The sequence below is a fragment of the Castor canadensis genome, chromosome 7 (genome assembly GCF_047511655.1).
Source record: "Castor canadensis chromosome 7, mCasCan1.hap1v2, whole genome shotgun sequence".
Taxonomy (NCBI): Eukaryota; Metazoa; Chordata; class Mammalia; order Rodentia; family Castoridae; genus Castor; species Castor canadensis.
In genome coordinates, this window is record NC_133392.1 from 3,297,298 (window position 1) to 3,317,500 (window position 20,203).

General features: G+C 48.7%; 1 protein-coding gene across 10 annotated transcripts in view; it reads left to right on the forward strand.

The window, feature by feature from the left end:
* The window catches only part of Ebf3 (EBF transcription factor 3), a 116,639-nt gene that overhangs the window by 85,332 nt on the left and 11,104 nt on the right, over positions 1-20,203 (forward strand). For all 10 annotated transcript variants that reach the window (XM_020167315.2, XM_020167317.2, XM_020167323.2 and 7 more), the window contains exons 9-10: positions 1,659-1,789; positions 2,292-2,418. In XM_020167315.2, the coding sequence (XP_020022904.2) occupies positions 1,659-1,789; positions 2,292-2,418 (258 nt within the window). The remainder of the gene's footprint in view (positions 1-1,658; positions 1,790-2,291; positions 2,419-20,203) is intronic.

The following is a 20,203-nucleotide window of genomic DNA, read 5'->3' on the forward strand; positions in this document are numbered from 1 at the left end:
ACTGTGGCACGCGAGCTTCCGGAAAACTCCCTGCTTATGAAGATGTGCGACCAGGACTGACCCAAAGTCTAAAAAGATGATTTATCTGAGGCCTGCTTACAGGGGAGCTCAAACAAGATGAACAACCTAATAAGGCCCCATGACGTCCTTTGGCGGGCTCATCTGCAGACGCAGACCTGTGAGGGAGTGAAGCCAGGCACTGGGGGTGCCTTGGCTAAGCCCCTTCTGTTTACCCAGCTTAGTTACTACTTTTTTGGACAAACATGCATGGAGGTTGTTGTGAGCCACAGAGGAGCACCAGGATGGAGCACCTGCCCTCAGGCTGGGTTGAGGGCCTCCATGGCTCATTTTACCCTGCCCCCATGAGGCTTGGAGAAAGGATGGATGATACCCTGGGTGTGCCAGGGCTTAGTGTAGGATTCCTTCCTCTCTTGGAGGATGGAGGTTTGGGCCTCCTGCCCAAACATTATTGTGTCTAAACATTAGCAAGGATGACTTAGGAGACCACACAGCCATCCATCACACAGGCCTACGCAGCCTGGCCTTCTTTGTATGCTAGTGGCAGCAGTTCTGGTCCACCCAAAAGCTAGAGTAGGCCTGAGATCCTGAGCAGAGTGCCCCAGCCCTGCTCAAGAGGGCCTGCCAGTGAGAGGGTGCCCAAAACCTTTTGCAGGTAGCAGATAGCTTGTGTGAAGGAGTGTCTCCTTTGCATGGCAATGTGTGTTCAAAAGGCCATCAGAAAAAGGTGCAAAGGTCCCCAGCACCATGTACAGGGAGAACTGATAAAGCCAAACAAAAGCCTGCCTCCACCAGGCTGCAGCCTTCCGCCCTTGGCCTCCCCACTCAAGGCTGTTGTGAGAACCACGTTGGGCCTCCTCCTGCCTGACTCCACTCAGGGCTGTGGCCTGTTGGCTCCTTCGGCCTCACTCATCCTCCTTTTGCAGTGTGAGCCCCGCCCCCAGCAGGGCTGCCTCTTTGACTGCACAGCACCATTGTAATAACTCATGCAAATGTGAGGGCTCCCGAGACAAAGAGAGGTCAGGCCAGCGGCTCTGGGATCCCTGTCGACAAACACTAGTAGATGTAAAATGTGTACCTTTGACAAAAGTATTAATATAGTGCTTTTGATTTTTTTTTTTCTTGATGAAAAGTGAAAAGTAGTAATTGTGGAGTGACAGAGGAAAATGAAGTTTTGAACCAAAAGGCTAAGTTCGCGGATGAAAACACGCAGCCCAATTAGCTGCTTATGAGGAATCGAAATGCAAGACATTTGCTCTTCCATCTCCTTCAACAACCTTTTGATTGACTCTGCTTAGATCTGTACAGCAAAGCAGATAAATCGACATGCCACATGTTTGCGATGCTTAATCATTTGTAATAGTCATATTTGCCCTGACACATAATTTGCTATATCAAGCCATTTTTTTTTTCTTGCTCACTAGTATTCCGCAGCTTGGCCTTCGCTTTATAAAACATTTAAGAGTTTGCTTTAAACACATCAACATGCTGATGTACAATTGCCCTTTGTGGCACCTGGAGGAACAGCACGCCTCTGTCCTCCTGCGGTGGTGGCCAGCGGGACCTGCAGTGGGCCTTGCGGCCGGCCGGCGTCAGCAGGTCAGGTTCTAAGGTCTGTGTTCTCTGTCTTGTGTGAGCAGCTACTCCGTGCATCAAGGCCATCAGTCCCAGTGAAGGCTGGACCACGGGGGGTGCCACCGTCATTATAATCGGAGACAACTTCTTTGACGGCCTCCAAGTTGTGTTTGGGACTATGTTGGTGTGGAGCGAGGTAAGCCTGTGGAGCCGGTCCACCTCGAGCTGTTGCTTCCTCTGTGAGTGATCTTGACAAATTGTCCATAGTGTGTGGACACAGGGCACTTATGGCAAAGTCCCTTCTCCGTGTTGGCCTGGGCTGGGTAAAGACATCCCCCCGCCTCCCTCCCCCCCCACCAATCCCACAACCCTTGGGTTTAAAACCTGCTGTAGGAGGTCCCTAGTACCCTGGAACAATTAGTGCTGGAATTACTGGAAGCAGGTTTAAGGAGACATATGGTGGCAATTTTCATATGAATGATGCCCTGTGGCCTTTCCTGCAAACTAAAACCCAGGATCATTTGCAGATATTTTCCTTAAGGAACCGTAGGCCCCGAGTCTCTGGGTGACGGCTAGAAGGGAGCGTTCTAGACGATGGTCCAATTTGTGCTCATTTTGGTAATTCTATCCAACTGGCAAAGTGTCCGCCTCTCAGGGCCAGTGCCACTGAGTGCCTTTTTCATGTGTGGTTTCTGTAGCTGATAACTCCCCACGCCATCCGAGTGCAGACCCCGCCGAGGCACATCCCTGGAGTCGTCGAAGTCACCCTCTCCTACAAGTCCAAGCAGTTCTGCAAAGGCGCTCCTGGGCGTTTCGTCTACACTGGTGAGTGTGGGCTTCTGGATTCCGTGGGACAGTGTGGGTGCTTCTCCCCAGAAGGAGTCTTGGGAGGGTAACTTAGGGCCACATCGGCAGGTACGGGACTCTGAGGAAGGACTGGCAAGGCCCTGTTGGCCCAAGGTTGAGTTTGTCATGTGTATGGTTCCCGTGTCCTCATCTGAGACAGCATACAATGCTGTGCACAGGATGCAACCACATGACCTTGGTACCTTCCCTCCTGCCTGAGGACCTTAGCCTTCTCACCGATACAGCAAAGTGGTAGTGGGAGCTTCCATGGGGCTGCCACCCGCTTGCTGGCTGCATGTGAGGTGCCCTCCGTGCCCATATCTTCACCTTGGCCTCTGCTCTGGACATCTCTACTGTTCGGTTTTATGAACTGAGGCTAGGAAAGGGGAGGTCACGGCCTGTCACACACCTGGTAAGCAGGCAACCTCTGATGTAAACTAGGTGTCTGCTGCAACCTGTGGTCTTCAGCCTTGTAGAGTGCTGCTGCTTAAGGGGGATCCATATTCTTCAAGGGTGCAGGATGGCCTCTGGTCAGCAGAAAGGGTGGCCCATGCGGTTCTCCATGCTTGTTATCTTAAAGGCGTTTGATGCAGTGCTTTGCCCACACGGGTGCTTAATTAACACGATTTGCTTGAGATGCAGTTGAGAAATGCCGGAACTAAGTTTCATCCCACGATACGTTTGCATTTTGGCTTCTGATGTTAGCCTGCTCCACAAGCTGTAATAGCTGCCGAACGTTTTTTGACACTGGGCAACAGCTGTTGAAATCTATGGAGGTGGAAGGGACAAGTGCCTGTTGCTTACTCGTGGCCTTAAGGTACTTGTGCAGTGTGTGGGTGACTGTCCATGTTGGGAGCCCAGGCTAGGAGCGTTGGGCTTGACCTCTGCTTGACCACCTGAAGATGCCCTGGAGCAGGTTTGGTGTCCCACTGGGGTGCCACACAGTGGATGCTGAGGCCCTGTCCACTTTGCTGTTCGAGGAGGTCGTGGAGGTTCTGAGCTGCTTCCCTTTTTAGGAAGGCCTGAAGAAGTGTGGAAGACTCCCCTCTTTCCAGCAGGCCCAATGCTATACCTGGGACGTGCCTGGATTGCATCCCCAGAGGTATCCAGACCTCCAACAGCCTGGCACCCCTCTTCCAGTCAAAGTGAGCCCGCATAAAGGACCAGGAGCCCAGAACTGAAGGATTGTGGGGTACCAGATGTAGCAAAAAGCTGATGGGACCTTTATCCCCACCCACTTTTGGAGCCTAGAGACTCTTGACCCCCTGTAAAATCCAGTGATTGAGAGACAGTGGTTCCTTCAGATTTTGAAGCCCCCAGTATTTTAAAATATGTCAAAGCAAGGTTTCAAAAACTGGGGCATCTTTCGATCACTTGTGCATGGATAGTTTCTGGCTTACAATGCTCCAACTTCAGATTTTCTGACTTTATAATGGAGCGAAAGTGTACCTTTATCACCATTCTGTTTTCCACTTTCAGTACAATGTAATAAATTAATGTGAGCTGCAAAACACTTCGCTATAAAATAGGCTTCGTGTTGGATGATTTTGCCCAACCGTGGGCTGGTGCAAGGCTCGGAGCACATGGAAGGTGGGCTAGGCTCAGCTGGGATGTTCTGTGGGCTAGGTATATTCAGTGCATTTTCAACTTAAGATACTTCCAACTTATGACGGGCTTGCCAGTGGTGACCCCATTGTAAGTCAGAGTATCTGTGTTTCACAAGTAAGCACTGTATTGGGCAGAAAAGGACCCCCGCTGTGGGTACCGGGTGCCTGAGAGAGGTGAGGAAGGAGAGTCCTGCCTTGGGCTTGGTGGGGCCTTTCTGACACCTTCATGGGGCTGTCTGCATGTTTGAGCTGCAGCCCCATCCGTGCACATACCTGTCACGCCTCACAGTAACTATTGGTGGGCGTTCTACTTGAGTCTCTGGCCATGAGCTGCAGACTGTAGAAGCAGCAGGCACCATGCAAAGACCCAGGGTTAGCAGCACTCCCAGCCCTGTGCCTCTGGACACTGACTGGGACCTGGGCATATGCTTCCTGACTGCTCTGAGTTACAGTTTCTTTTCCATTCCTCCATCGTGAGGTTTTCGGGAGGATCAGGGATAACTTATGTACAGTGTTTGGCAGGCCCTCGGTAAACAGCTCCCCCTGCAGAAAGCTATTGACCTCAGGATATGTGGGGAATCTGCCCAAATCCTGAGTTCCTTGGAGGTAGGAATGACGCTTACTTGCTCTCAGACAAGTACTGGCACTTGTGCTATGGCAGGGTATGTGAGAGGGGTGGGGCCCTGCGTGAGCTCCTGTGCTGTCTACATGGTTTGGCTTGATAGAGGCATCCCAGTGACCATATGTCCATGGGTGGCAAGCCTGACTTGCTCTGCACAGGGTGACCCCCTTGTTACTGCATCAGACTGTCATGAGGTCCTGCAGAGTTCTTTAGGGGATGCTTTGAGTGGATCCTTCCCTGATGACCCTTCATGTCTTTGCTTTCTGGTGGTGAACTTTGCAGGACTGCGCGGTTAGGAGTGGAGATTTTTGTTTTTAGAAGAAGTATGGTAGCAGAGAATTCCAGGCCCCTTCTTTCCTCCTTGGCCTGTCATCAGCTGAGGGTTTTGTCCCCAGTGCTGCAGAGAAAAGCTCTGTGCTGAACACTTGTAAACAAATGCAGGTGTGCAGGAAAAAAGACACATTAGGGTGGGAGGAGCTGGCAAGAGTCACATGGCAGCCGCTCCAACTCATTGCTCTTCTGGGCTGGTGGGAGGTGAAGGGCGGCTCGCTCTGTAGCCTGCAGCCCTCTAGCCAGCAATGATGCCCTTCTTGACCCAGAAGTGTTACCTCCCTGGGTGTCTAGAGGGTCCATCACCTCTCCCAAGAGAAGCAGTGTCCTCTGAGCTAGTTCTAGCCACACCAGCCTATCCAGGCTCACCTTTTGTAACTGCATGGCTGTCAAGTTCATTCCCAGGCTGACTGGACTTCCTGGGCCATAAGATCTGAGCTGCCTGGAGCTCAGGGATTTCCTCAGTCTACAGTTCTCCCCATGCATGGGCAGTTTTAGTGAGGCCTTGCAGCAGCTCAGCTTTTCCTAGCTGAAGGTTAATTTATTACCTCCCCCCACACCTTGATCATTAGCTGGAATATACATTTCAAACACAGTGTAAGGGATCCAGGGGGCTCTACACCCTCAGGGAGCAGGGGAAAGGTGGGGTCATAACCTGTCTGGCCTGGAAGCTTCTGTCTGATTTGCATTGCCCCCAAATTGATGGGGACAATGAGGTAATCACCGGGAATTGCACTTCCCTGCTGAAAACTGAGCCAGCCCCTCTGGATGTCACGACATGGGCGCCGTCCCCTGGGCGTCTGGTTCCCATCAGTGTCCCCAGACCCCGGAGGCTGCCGGGACACCCTCACATTTAACCTTCCCGGCGTGAGGCCAGCTGGGGGGCAGCCAGGCCACAGGATAATGAACCTGCGCTCAGAGGAGGGGCTGCCCACCAGCCTGCCAGAGGCTGAGAGGGACTTTGCAAAAGGTCTGAAGGAGCTGTTTACAGTGACCTGAGGAACACCAGATTTTTCAGAACCGGGCCCTATTAGTCAACCCAGAATAGTCATGCTCCGCCTCTCCCCCCGGAAGGGGAAGGCAGGCCAAGCCCCATCCATCCAGCCCCTTGCCTGCTGCTCTCCACTCACAATTACCTTGGGAGGCTGTGGCAGTTCACTTGATTAGCACGGTGAATTAAAAGAATGAGTCACAAATGACATGTCCAGCTCTTCCATACTAGTTCTTTGTATTCCCAGTGTGCCTCACCCCTGTTGTAAGAAGGTCAAAAATTAGAGAGAGAACAATTTTCAAGCAGCTAGCACTTAGGAGCAGAATTAACAATCACCCTGTATGTAATTGCCAGTTAATGGTAAATTGCCTTCTAGACTGTAAAATGCAATATAAACTGGTGGGCACCTAAAATTAAATTAATGAGATATTTGCTGCATTTAAAAGTGAATAGTGCAAATTAATAACTAGTGCAATGCTTGCCTTAATATTTTCTAATAGTGTACCATTTGCTTGTTAATAATAATTAAACCAGTCCTGGAATATCCTACCTGAGAGGCTCTCAGGATAGGCAAATTGAGCAGTTTTGCATTCATAATTTCACTAGTAGAAACGCATCAAATTGTTAAGAGTAATAAAAGAAATTATTTTTTAATTAGACTAGAAGCATTTCAGTGTTACTTGATTAAGACAGATTGGAAGTTATGGTTCTAATTGAAATTACGTTATCGTGAAAACTACTTTTACTGATATGTTTTCCAGTGTGAAGTGTTACGGCACAGTGTGTGTGCAGCTTTCTTAAAATGTCCATTTGGCAGAATGGTTTCCTGAGAACCAAAAAGAATGGAGGCCACTAGTGGTAGCTCCACTGCTAGCGTAGTTCACAGAATGCCGGGGATGAGGCTGGGTTCTGTCTCTGTTGACCTCGTGCCTCTACGTTTGATTGACCCACCCTCATTTTAGAGATTTCTTTTGCTCAATTAAAGAAATTATCACACATTACTAGGAGTCAAAGTGTCGCCTGTGACAGACTGAGCTCAGTCACTCAACAAGATGTTGGCAGGCAGCAGTGGAGGCATCTGAAGTGGACACATGGCGGATACCTGGACCTGCCCCAGGTCTGTGATGCGCTCACTAGCCGGGAACATAAAACAATGATTTTCCACAACAAGACATACGCTCCACGTCAGGCTTATGAAACCACTCCTCAGCTAGTAATTGCTAGCAGTTTGTGTTCTTTCTGTTATAGTATTTATCTCTTTTTAAAAAAAGTCAGATTGCACCTGAAAGCTGGTCGCATATCAAGAGGGTGCGCCAGCTCTCTCCTGCACTGTGGGTGACAGTTTCTACAAAGTCTTATGGCTGGCTTCCACGTTCACTCTCCACCCCCTTCCCCTCTCCTGGAAAAGCCCCTCATGATTCTAGAGCGTGGAAAGATCTCTGTGTGTTTGGATATGGTTCTGTCCGTACTGTGGAGTCAATATCACTCTTGGCTACGACCATCCCCAGCTCACACTCTCCGAGGTTGATGCTCCTCAAACAAATAGCTTCTAAATACAGAGCAAGTGATTTTTAACTGCTGTCTACAAATCGTACCATTTTTACTCTGCTAAGCCAGATGCTAATGCCTTTCTTAAATGTAAACTGCCTATTATTTCAGTTGTAAGTGTTCAGTCACAAGCGTGGACACAGCCAGGAGCACATTTGGTCCTGGTGGGTTCTGGAGCTTGGCAAGGCAGCCTGGGCCCAAAACAGGTAGTGACTACCCTCCTCAACCAGAGAGGCCAGTGGTACTCAGCTGCCCTGCCTGCTGTGGACCTGCCTGAGGCCATTCTGGTCACACTGGTTCACAGTTGCCAGTCCTCAAGTGTCCAAGGAAGTCTACCTCTCGCCATCATCCCTGGCCATCTCCTAGTGGACAGAAGCCTATGGACCCAGTGGCCTTTCAGTCAAGTTACTTACTCTGGAGGGTAGTGTTAGACACACTGTCAGCTTAGACTGTCCCCAGGCCTGCCCAGAATTGGGATTTGGGTCGTGCATGACTCAAACAGCACATTTTCCCCTCCTAACCTGATTCTGCCCTTGCTTTTTTGTCACTTGTTTAAATACAGATGGCAGATGGTGAATTTTTCCCATAGACTGAGACCTACCCTCCCTGCCTCAGCCCCTTCACACAGGAGTGGGAACCAACAGCCATGGTTAGGGTCCTCAGGACCCTGGAGGCAGAGCTTAAAAGGCAGGGAAGGTAGTTCCTTACCTGGCATCCTCCCCTCAGTGGCCCCCACACTAAGCCTACCCATGACCAGTTAAGTTACCAGCACGCTCGGTGGGTGCTGGAGGTACGATTTGATGACATGTCCCTTTAAAGAGGGCTGAGCAAGGGCCCCCGGTCCCCCGCGGAGGGCAGGAGAATGAAGCACACCGTTTGTGCTATTGCACAAGTAGACTATTTGTTCTAATCAGTGACACCCATTTACTAGAATTGCTTAAAATGAACTATACCTCATACAGAAATCACACGTTTAGAGAGGTTCCATTCATCATGTGGAAATTGAGGACCAGTAAACTTTTCTGCCCCTCCAGTGGGATCATAGGCATGCATCAAAATGTTAAAAATGATTGGTGAGAGGGAGCTGTCACCCATTTATCAGGGAAAAGAACATTATTTGCTAATTTCCCAACCAGGCTGGTGACAGGGTGCTTCGTCTTTGGACCCACGGTGACCAGCATGGCCTTTTTGTTATTAGTACAAGTCAAGCGCTTTTGGGCTGTTGCTAACAAGACACATTTGTCTGTCACAGAGCGGGCTTTGGTTGTTTTCCAAGTGGCTGTGACCAAGTCTGCTTCCTGCACCCCGATTGGCTGAGCATGTCGGGGCCGCACAAACCCAGGAGGGCAGACGGACTGATAAATCACGAAGTTTCCATGTCAAGGTGAAGGTATTGACTCCACAGCACGACCTGACAAGACGTGGCTGCAAGGAGATGGCCATTCGTCTTCCCCAAAGGACGAAAGGGTCACCGGTTTCACTTGGGTTGGGCAGGAGGTGCACGGTGAAGGCGGGCCTGGCTCTCTTCTCTTCTTCCCATGGATCACAGCCAGGGTCCCTGTCTCCCACCCACCCTCCTTGCTGGAGGCACCTCGGAGTGCTGTGGAAGAAAAAAAGGATTTGTATTTTGAGTTCTGTTTGAGGGAGATGTACATCTGAGACAGTCCGGGAAGGGTGCAGGAGGTGGGGTGGGTGGGGGACACGAGCAAATGGCCATTGAGAAGCACAACAAAATAGAGGTGGCTAATGGAAGAGCAGGGACAGTGAGGTCTGCCCTGAGGATGGGCGGCCCCTCTGGTGACAACTCTACAGAGTAAACCATGAAGACCAAGGAGTGAGCATGTCTCTGGAGAACCTTAAAAGGAAGTGCAAGGTTCTTCTAGGCCTGAAGGGGAGGGCCCAGGATAGGAACAAGGACCCCACATAGCCATGGTTTCCTTCTCTGGCTTTGCCACCAGTGCCGAAGCCTCTTCCCACTCACTCCTTTCTCTGGATGCCTGTGTGAGGTGCATGCCAGCAGCTATTGGCTGGGCGTCCAGGAAGAGTGCATTTTGCTCTTAAGTGTGCTGCCCAGGCTGGGTCCAAGCACTGCTGGACCGAGGCCCATGCATGCTGCCTCAGGAAGTCTTTATTTTTGGAAGGCTGTTGATCTACCCGTAATGCATTGCTGTAGGTCGAGGCCTGGATGGGAAGAACACAGCCTGAGAGAGAAGAAAGTGCTTTCAAAAAATTGTCATTTGACTCTTGGGCCTTTTTTCTGTTTTGGCAGTACTGGAGTTTGAACTCAGGGCCTCACACTTGCTAGGCAAGCACGCTACTCTGCCAGCCCTTTTTTGACTTGGGTATTTGTTTTTGTTTTTTTTTTTTTTTTTTCAGTATTGGGTTTTGAACACAGGGCCTATACCTTGAGCTACTCCACCAATGCTTTCCAAGATAGGTTTCCAAGTTTTGTGAACGATTTGCCTGGGGCTGGTTTGGATTCACGATCCTCCTGATCTCTGCCACCGAGTAGCTAGGGTTACAGGTGTGAGCCACCTGTGCCCATGGGCCTTTGTTTATATGTTGTAGGAAATGCAAAAGGAATCGCATTTTCTCTTAGGATGTTTTTGAAATTAAACAGCAACAAGGTGGAAGACTCTTGGGGTGTGAGTGCTCACTGCCCTACAAAACAGAGGTTTTCCAGTGCTTTAGCAGCATGTGGAATAACTTGGACACAAGGTGGAGTGACGCATCTCTCTGGAAGACTCACCATAGAGCATGTGAAAGTTTAAAACACAAACTCCATGGAGACAAAGGGCCCCTGCAGATCTTAGTGTCAATCACGTTCAGAGGGCAGTTTTCATTTCATTTTTTTGTGATACTAGGGATTGAACCCAGGGCCTTGTGCTTGCTAGGTAAGCATTTTACCCCTTGAGCCATACTCCCAGCCCTTTTGCTTTGAGCTTGTTTTTAAGATAGGGTTTCATACTTTTGCCTGTGATCTTCCTACCTCTGCCTCCTAAGTAGCTTGGATTATAGGTGTGTGCCACCATGCCTGACTTGTTGTGGTCTTGCTAACTTTTTGCCTTGGGCAACCTTGAACCACCATCCTCCAGCCTCTCCCTCCCAAGTACCTGGATTTCTAGGCATGCTTCACTTTCTTCAAAGGGAGGGTTCTTAAAGGTGCAGCATAGCCTTGGATCACCTTTTCTTTCACTCCCCTTTAGTCCCCACTCTCTACTCTCCCAATGCCCATTTGTAGTCTTCCATACTTGGAAATTCTGTTGCTGACAAAGCAGACCTGGTGTGTAGGGGGGGTTAACTCTGAGTCTTCTCAGAGCCCAGACCTGTTCCCTGGAGACATCTGATACCTATCAAGAAGCCTAAAGGCAGGAAAGCCATGGGGTTGGATTTGGGGTTTCTGTCAGATTCCTTCTTCTTTTGACTCCCTTTTGTCTTTGGCTGGCATGTCCCCTCTTTCCCTGAGTGGGGGTGACTGTGGCCTGTGACCCTTGGTCCTGGCCCTTCTCATGGATTTGTATGCCCAAGGCCCCTGGCCAGCCAGATCCATGAGTAATGACAGTTAATTACTTTACCACTCGCCTGGGAGAGCAACTTGGTGTTTTTTTTCCTAAAGAGCATACCTCCAACATGGAAGCACCCATGAATGCTCAAAGCCCATTAGCACTGAGCTTGCCAAGGGGCACCCAGGTCGAGGGGTGAGGCTCCTGCAGCATGTTTGTGGATGAAGGACCATCAGTACAGCAGGTGACACAGTGGCTATGAGATACCCTTGATATCTGGTGGTGACATGTCCCAAGCCAAACACTGCAAATCGAAGGGTGGGATCAATGTGAGGCTGTCAGGGGCTCTGGGAAGGCAGATCTGTAGCCTCACAGGGATCCTTGGCCTCAGGGCAACTTCCCCAACAGTGCTTGTGTTCTGAGTTGACAATCAAGGCTCTGCTTGGTCTTTGGGTTCTGTTTGGGAAGCCCAAGCCCTGTGTCCACTGGTGGGTACATGTCCTTCTCCTCACTACCCCACACTGCATGGCCATCTGTGCCGCTCCTTTCCCATGTGCTTAGAGAAACTGACCAATTGAAACAAGACCTTCAAGGTGAGCGTGCCTCCTCACTCTACAGATGCAGTATGATGGCGACACTTACATCCATGCAGTCTGGAATTTGATGTCTGCCTGGGCCAGGGCCAGCTGGGCACTACAGGTGATTCAGGGAGAAAGGGAAGTCCTCCGACCCTTACGGGTATTGATGGTTGTGATGTCAGGGAGGGGGTGACATACCCTTGCCCACTTGGTGGTGGGTTCCTTGCCAAGGGAAGCAGCTCTGTCTTCATCCTGGTGGTTCAATACCTGGCTGGTATTGGCTCTGTCCTTGGCAAATGTTCATTGCTGAAGTTACGTTACAACGCCCCGATTCAGGCTTGTGGGAATACGACAGTGTATAGGCAAGAAGTTAACAACGAAAAAGACGATAAGTCTTGAGCGAAGGGAAGGTGCTGAGGGGTCTCATAGCAGGGATAGGCATGGGAAGGCTTGGAGGTGGCCATGGAGTCTGCATGGATGCCGGGCAGGCACAGAGGATTTCCAGGCTGAGGGAAGACATGAGTCCCATGTGGGCGGGCGACGGAAACAGGTAGAAGAGTCTGAGTGGTGAGCAACTCCAAGGGGTGGGAAGGGAGGCCAGGTGAGGACAGGGACGGCTCTGGGCCCAAGACAACTTGGGATCTTCAGCTTGTGTAGAAACAACACTGTTTTCTATGAGACACATAATCCAGCACCCTGGGTTCAAGGCTGCCTAGGGTTTGGGAGAGTCTAGTGCTTAAGTTCTTCTTGGCCCTGTCTTTAAAGGCTCAGCCTCAGAATATTCCTTTTCCTCTGTGTTCAGTCTGAAAAAACCAGGAGTTAGGTAAGAGTGTTGGGAGACCAAGTTTATACCTCCTGAGAAGGAAGATGTTCTCTCTGCCTGTGCTGGTGGGTCTCTGTGTCCTTCTGCAAATTGTGGAAGCCCCTGTATTTCCAGGCAACATGCAGACCCAGAAGGGCATGCCCCTTGATGCAGCCATAGCTGGCATGTCCTAGGCAAAGGAGACATGTGATTTCTTTTTTTTTTTTTATTGTTTTATTATCAAATGTGCATACAAGGCTTGGGTCATTTCTCCCCCCGAGACATGTGATTTCTACTTGAACATTTCTTCAGTAATAACCCACATGTCATAAAGTCACCCAAAGCATATAAGTAACGGCTCTTAGTTATTCGTAGTGCTGTGTAAGCATCAGTTGAATTCAGGAACATGTTTATCACTCTTCATTTCCATCCCTTCCTCAGGTCCCAGCTGTCACCAGTGTCCTTCCCATCTCCGTGGGTTTGCCCTATCTGGACATTTCACATAAATAGAATCCTATAATGTATGGTCTTTGGGGACTGGCTTCTTTCATTTAGCACAAAGTGCTTTCAGGTTTCCCTGTATCAGGACGTCTTTCCTTTGCATGCCTGGCTAGTATTCCCTTGTATGGATGTACCACATTTGTTTATGTGTCCATCAGTTGATGGACACTTTGATGTTAGGAAAAATTCTTACACAAACATTCATGAACAAGTTCTGGGGGACATAAGAGAAATGTTATGACGTTATGTCCACTTTCCTTTTCAAAATTGGAGACACAATAGCTTCTTTGTTGTCCTTGTATCTTCCAGAAGTGAGACCAGTCATTGCTTCAGCACTGAATAGGGAAGGCCTGTGGCAGAGGGTCTTCTTGAGTGACCTTCCTCCCACTTTCTAGGGAAGAAGGGGACAACTGAACAGGAGAAGGAAAGAGAACTTAGGAAGGCCTCCCATGGGAGTGAGGCCAGCCAGGTTCCTAGGAGGGCCCTTCCTTTGTCGTGGGCGGGGGCAGTAGCACCTGCAGACTGGGAGGGCAGCTTCCAGAGCTGATTTTGCAGCTTACCTCTATATGGAGATTTTCCCACTGTTTGAACTGCACAAGTCATTGCCCCATGCTGTCCATGGAGTGTCCCCTCTTGGCTTTCAGGACTTCCCATCTCCCTCCAGGAAGTCTCCAAAGGGTGCGGATATGTCACTTGCTTTTTCTTTTTGAGGCAAAGGATGACATTAGGGAGCACATGTGTTTCCATTGCATTGAGGATGGTTTCTGTTTGCTGGTGTCTCTTACTTCTTACCTAGAGAGTTAAGATGTCAGAACAGTCTTGGGTTGCGATGGACCTCAGGGGTGTCTGTGCTGAGCTGGCTCAAGAAGGAGGTGGAAAGGCGTTGGGGTGAGAGCACAGGGCGGGCACCGTGGGCCTTGGTTTTCCTTAGCCGCTGGGTTGGTCTTGGTGACTATAAAAGCTGAATCCGGCGTATTCTTTGAGGTATGTAAACAAAAATGTTTGAATGCGGTCCAATAGTTGTCAGCAAGGGTATTATTTTGGTAACAAGGAAGATGAGCTGTCCCCCTTTCTGCGTTTGGTGTCACATCACAGTGCTGCTACCCGTTGCCAGGCGGTGGTGAATGGAAGCGGGTCCCTGTGCAGGTGGCCCGGCTGGGCTGCCTGTGTGAATACCAGAACAGTGTTCCCAGTAGGAGCGAGGAGGCGCTGGATTCCAATGAGAAGTCAGCGTGGTGCTCCTCCCACCCTGAGATTCGGTGACAGACAACACCCCGTGGTTGGCGTGTTGGTGGGAATTCCAGAGCAACTGGAGTGAAACTCAGGCCACCCCTGGGTGGCTCTGAGCTTGTACCCTTGCTGGCATTGGGGGTCGTCATGTTTCTGAGAAGCCACGATGCTAGAAAAAAACCAAAGTCATTTTTTTTTTGAGGGCAAACCTAGGGTCGTCCTGCTGGTGCATGAGGGTGGCCGTTAGTCCCTGTTTGGAGCCACGTGTCTCCTGCAGGCCAGCGCCCTAGTGAGTGATGCAGAGGCTGTGTGGCCTTTGTGTTTTCTATGCACACCACAATGCCTGGTTCACCCTGCCGAGTTCTGTGATTGAAATTCATTGCCAAATTTATTGAGAAATTAATGAGAAAAGCTGCAAAGTATTGACTTTGAGAGGAAAACACAACTCATCTTGAATGAGGAGGAAAATGCCGCAATAATTTAGCCACTATTGATTTGGCCCTGTCCATGTATTGATCTTCATTTTACAATATTAATTTGCACCTGCAATCGGCTGCAAAGGGAACCGATTTCATTTCGTGGCCGCGTTAATGTGCAAAGCATTAGGTGCTCTTAAGAAAGCAGGGGATTGCGCGCCATGTCAGGGAGGCAGATTTTTTTTTTTTCTCTATTTTTGCTTGTTACTGAAATAGACTGAAAATTAATTTTTTTGTCGGACAAAATATGAAAGCAAAAGCCCATCTAAAATGTGGCCCTCCTCTCTGCTGCCCGGCCGCTTTTCATCCACACCAGGAGCCGTCAGCCGCCTGAAACTCCAGCCACCTCTCATCGTCATGCCTGGATCAGTTCAAAGTTCATGAAATTTCTATGAGCATTGATCTCATCCCATTGATTTTTTTTTTTGCAGCAGATCTTTGAAATTTTAATTTCCCGAGCATCTGAATTTCTTATAGATGAAATGCAGTTGGAGGAGACAGTCGGTGATAAAGTGGAGAACTTAGCATCATTTTAAAGCCTGAAAAAAAGGGAGAAAAAAAAACCAGGCATTTGCAGACTTTGTGAAATGGTTTTGAGGTGCAGTGATGAAGGTGCTGGGATGGGGGTGAAGTATTGGGGGGGCGCTAAATATCAATTTTGTCTTCCAAGGACACACATTTTTAATGCAACTTTTTATGCAGTCATATTTGAAAGAAAAGCTATCTGGAGAAACAGCAGGGCAGAGAAGCGCTCTTCACCACGCAATCATTTGCTCACAGCGGTCTTTATCACCTGGTCAAGTTCACCTAGTTACGTATCAGTGGGACATTTAATAACCTCCAGGTGATATAATTGCTATTGGCATTTTCCCCCCTTGGATTCAGCTGGTTAATGTGTAAACTACTTGTCAGCAAATAGCACTTTGTCACCGAAATCACCAACACCCTCTAGAGGAATGTCTTTGTATTGAGCAATTTAATTTTACTTTATTTAATTTTTACACATTACAACCTGTGTTCATTCAGGCACACTGACGGCTTGCAGTCTGTTGGGGCAGGGTCTGGGTATCCCTGTTAGTAAAACACCCTCTATCTTATTTAACAAACCCATCGCCTGCATTGAAGCGCGGTCTTGTCCCTCGGAAAAAGAACTACAGATGTTCTTATTATGTAGTTACGTTACTAATGTGAAAAACGGCCTCATTATGAGGATCTGTTTGTAGCCAGAAAATTACTGCATTATGACAAATGCATGATTGGGAAGTTACAGGAAGATGGTCATTATTGAAATGAAACTGGAGCTCACTTAATAGCTGCAGCCAGCAGCTGGAATGAAGCAAATGAATGTCTTCCTGTTGTTATTGTTGGAGTCAGGTTTTTCAGGCAGGAGGAGGATTTATTCTAAACCAGAAACTTCTCTTCTCTCCACGCGCTGGGCCTTGGCTTCCACGGTGGGTGGAGAAGCAGTGCTAAAAGCGGCTGCTTCTTACCTGTGAGTCTTCCCCTCATGTGTTTAATGGCACTATTTTAAAGACACAACCACACTGAAGGAGCAATTATTGCAGCAGTTCTGAAAGAGCTTTGCTGGCGGCTGGCTTCAGGCCTCCCTGGCGGGGGTGGGGGGAGTTGAAAGGGGTGGTGGTGGTGAGGAGGTTGTTGTCACAATTAAGCTTTGTCAACATGGCCCCTCCTTCCTGGGTAGTCCCTTTCCCCACCTGCAGGCAGGGGAGGACTGGGCACACTGGGCTGTCTGCCCACGGGATGCTCTTGGGGGCGGGTTCACACCACTGGAATGTACCCATAACTCAGCCCTGTGCATGGAGTAGCTGCTTAGTAAAGGCAGCAAGAGACTTGGATTCAGGACCGTGCATTGGGAATTGCTCTCGGCAGGAAGCATCACTGGCCTCAGACACCTATTTTCCAGTCTGAAATGCTACCAAGCCATAGTCCCGAACCTGTCCTCCTGCTTAAGTAAATGAGGTTACCTTAATGGACTTGCTGTTCAAGTTTGATAAAACAAGCATTTCCTTATTTGGGTATTGAAGAGCCACAGAGAACTCGGGGCAGGGCTGGCTGACAAAGACATTTTGGCCATCAAAATGAAAACTACCACTTCGGATGTCACAAGAAGGAAAATCCCACTGGCTCTGCCCATTGGTATGTTCTAATTGTGGCAGGCCGGTTGGAGCTGCTCTGGCCCCAGCTGCAGCTCAAAGCCCAGTGCCACTTTCAGCTGCCACATTAGCTCTGGCAATCTGAACTTGAACCGACATCACAGACTGTTAAAATTTTATCAATTGCAGTGTGATTAATCCCCCAGTACACGGGCATGACTTAAATATTTAGAATGCTTCTTCTCTCATGACTTCAGCGCATGTAAAGTAACGGGATTAACTGCAGTACACTCAAATATATTTAAATATGTATCCTTCCCGAGCTGCAGGCTATCAGGCGTGTGGAATCGTTGAGTCTATGTGGTCGTGTCAGGCTCTATTTGTATGACCTGCGCTGGATACTGGCCTGCATATGAGAGCCGGATATCTGGCCTTCCACAGGCTGCCTGATTGCCTGCCTCATTTGGCATGGAATGTGATTCCCGGCTATTCTAGCTTCTGATTCATTCAGGTTTTATTGCTGTGTAATTTTCTTATTCTAAAATAAAAGCTCTCCAACAAAAATTACTATGCATTAGGCCGCTGTAGCCCTACTCAAATGGATATTAACACAGTTTATCTCTAAAAGGACGAATAATGTATTTGAAACAGATAAAAGGCCCTCTACTAAATGAGGAATGTTAATATCTTATGGCACGGTTAATAAAGAGATATTTCACAGGGGGGATTTGTTTTATGACTTTTGATACAACAGCCTTCTAATCTGACATATCTTAAGCGATACAGTTTCACACATACATTCATCTCTTACACACAGCAGCCCATCTTACCAAAATTTGAATTCAGGACAAATAATGGGCACTAATTACTTCCGGGGGTGGGGTAGGGGTGGGAGGTGGGAGAGAGGACTTGTTATAAAACCCATCCTCTCAGATGCAGATCTGTGGAAATCTGTGCAGAAAGTTGGAAGCTTACAGTACATTCTGAGAAACGGTTTGTTTTTCCCCTTCAGCAGAAAATAACATTTGTTTTTGTTGTGTTTAAGGCAGAGTTTAAATTAATTTAACCCAGTGACACGTGTTTGGAGACTAAGCGTGCTGCTAAATAATTCCTTGGAATAAATTGCTCGGGAACCAGTACATTAATTTACGGCTCTCCTGATGCTGACAGATGTGAGGGGGGAGGACCGGCAAATATTAACATAAAACAAATTTGCTTTATTCTTCTTCATATTTCTTCTTCATCCCCGACTTGAGCTCACCAAGGCTCCTTCTCTAATTATCCACGAGGTCAGTAAGCAAAATTGGGGAGAAGCTGGGAGATCAATACAAATTATCCGTGAGCAAACCAGTGCTGACAGTTTGAATCGCAGCATATGTTTACCCAAAATCAGGCAATTTATCTTAATATCAGCAAAGTAATGCAGTGCAGGTGAAAGGTCACCCAATCTCTCCCCCTCATAATTACCCAGTTCTAAAACAGGAAAGTGGTATTGATTGGCCTGGCTTGGGGCTCTGTGAGTGGACGGGCCAGCGCCTTGCCCTGGCTCGGCTGGGCTCTCAGCTGTAAACACGACACGCCGAGGGTTTATTAGATGTGTGGGGAGGTCTGTATGCTTTCTCCTCCAGTTGCAGAATTTGCCAGGGAGGTCTCGGCCAGTCCTGGCTTTACCAGGCACTGGGTGGGGAAGGGCTGTCTGTGGTTTGGAGGGCTGCAGGCCAGATGGGCTGCCCAGGGCTGGGCCTCACTAGGACCAGGCAGTTTTGCAGATACAGCTGCTCCAGAAGCCATGGGGCACATGGAACGACCCCACCAGCAGAGAGCAGAACTTCTCAAGACTGTGGGCATGTCTCAGCTACTGCTACTGCCACTAAACAGGACAGGATTTCATAATCCCTCCATTAAGCTTATGATTCCAGTAGCCAGGCTCCTGGAGCCTGGAGCCCCCTACTTCCCCTAGCTGTGGCTCATCCAGCCTGGTGGGACCTGACCTGTCACACTTGCATACCCTGTCTAAACTTCCCTAGTGGGCCACGCTCAGTTTTGGCAATGGGCTCACGCTGCCGTTGCTCGTTGGGTTGAATCTAGAGGTGAAAGGTGCCCTCGTTTTTATAGTGCTTTAAGATATTTTTGGTCATAGAAGAAGAATATCAATTCAACTGAAACACTGGAGAATGTCGGTCCTGGAGTGAGTGTATGGCCATTACAAGTCATAAAGCTTCTGAAAGCTTGCATTAAAGCGTCTATCACCTGTCAGGATATTTGCATGAAATCAATAATGGCCTCCCATCTATCTTTTCTGATCACCTTTCATCAGGCCGATTCATTAAGTCAGACAGTCGTGGTGATTAGCTGGGAGAGAGGAGAGGCTTGATATGTTAGGAATGCATGATGGGCCACCTTTTGTTCGTTCTCTGATCAAGAAACCTAACACTTTATCTAACCCTTTTTGGACCAAGTCACTTGGTGAGTCTGCAACAGCCACCCATCTGCCCAGTGGGTGCCCGAACTACAATTTTGCCTGACACCCTTGCCCGACACCCTTGCCCAGGCCCAGGCAGAGACATGACAAATTGTCCTCCAAGTCAACGCTGACAGCTTCAGATGATTAATGGTCTGATTATGAAGTGGTTTTACACATATAGAATTTACATCACAGAGAGTTAGAAATTTTGCCGTGTCACATGCGCCAGGGCATTCTGAAGAGCCTTACTGTTTGCAAAGAAAAAAAGAGGGCGAAATCCCAGCAAAAAGCCATGTCATGTAAAATCAATACATCGGATCAATGCTTTATTAACAAGAAAATGTCTTACTTCACATTCCTGTGCGGACCTTTGTCTCCGGGATGTATGATGGAATGTCAAATCATATTGTGGTCCTCAACTTTTGGGCACATTATTGCGGGTATGTGCGAGGTATCCTGCGTTGCTTACGAGATGCACCAACAGCCCAGCACTCAAGGATCAAGGTGACCAAGTACTGTGGAGAGCACTTTCAAAGGCAGTCTCTAACCTTCCTCTTAGGAAGCCGTCGCCTTTGTGTTCCCCTGCATTCTGCAGACCTGCCGAGTTGGGTGGTGGTAATCATCAGATTACTAATGAATGATGGTCCAAATTGCGGGCGGAGTAATGAATAGATGGCGGCAGGTCTTATTAGTCTCCGAAAACCTGATTTATGTCGCGCCGTGCACCATGGAGTTACTCCACGGAAAACGATATCTACATCAAGAAGTAATGTACTCTAATAAGTATTTTCATCTTAACTCGCGTCCCCGGGCCTCCAGGCTCAGTTTTTGTTGGAGTCAGGCAGAGCCGTAATAAAGCCCGATGGCTCTTTATAAAGCTTGTTAAACACAGTGTGTGCAGTCGGACGGAGTCCTGGCCGTGATTCATGCACTGTACACAGTGCATGTGCCTCTGATTTATGGCCATGCACAGTTCATAGTCAAAATTACAATTTGAG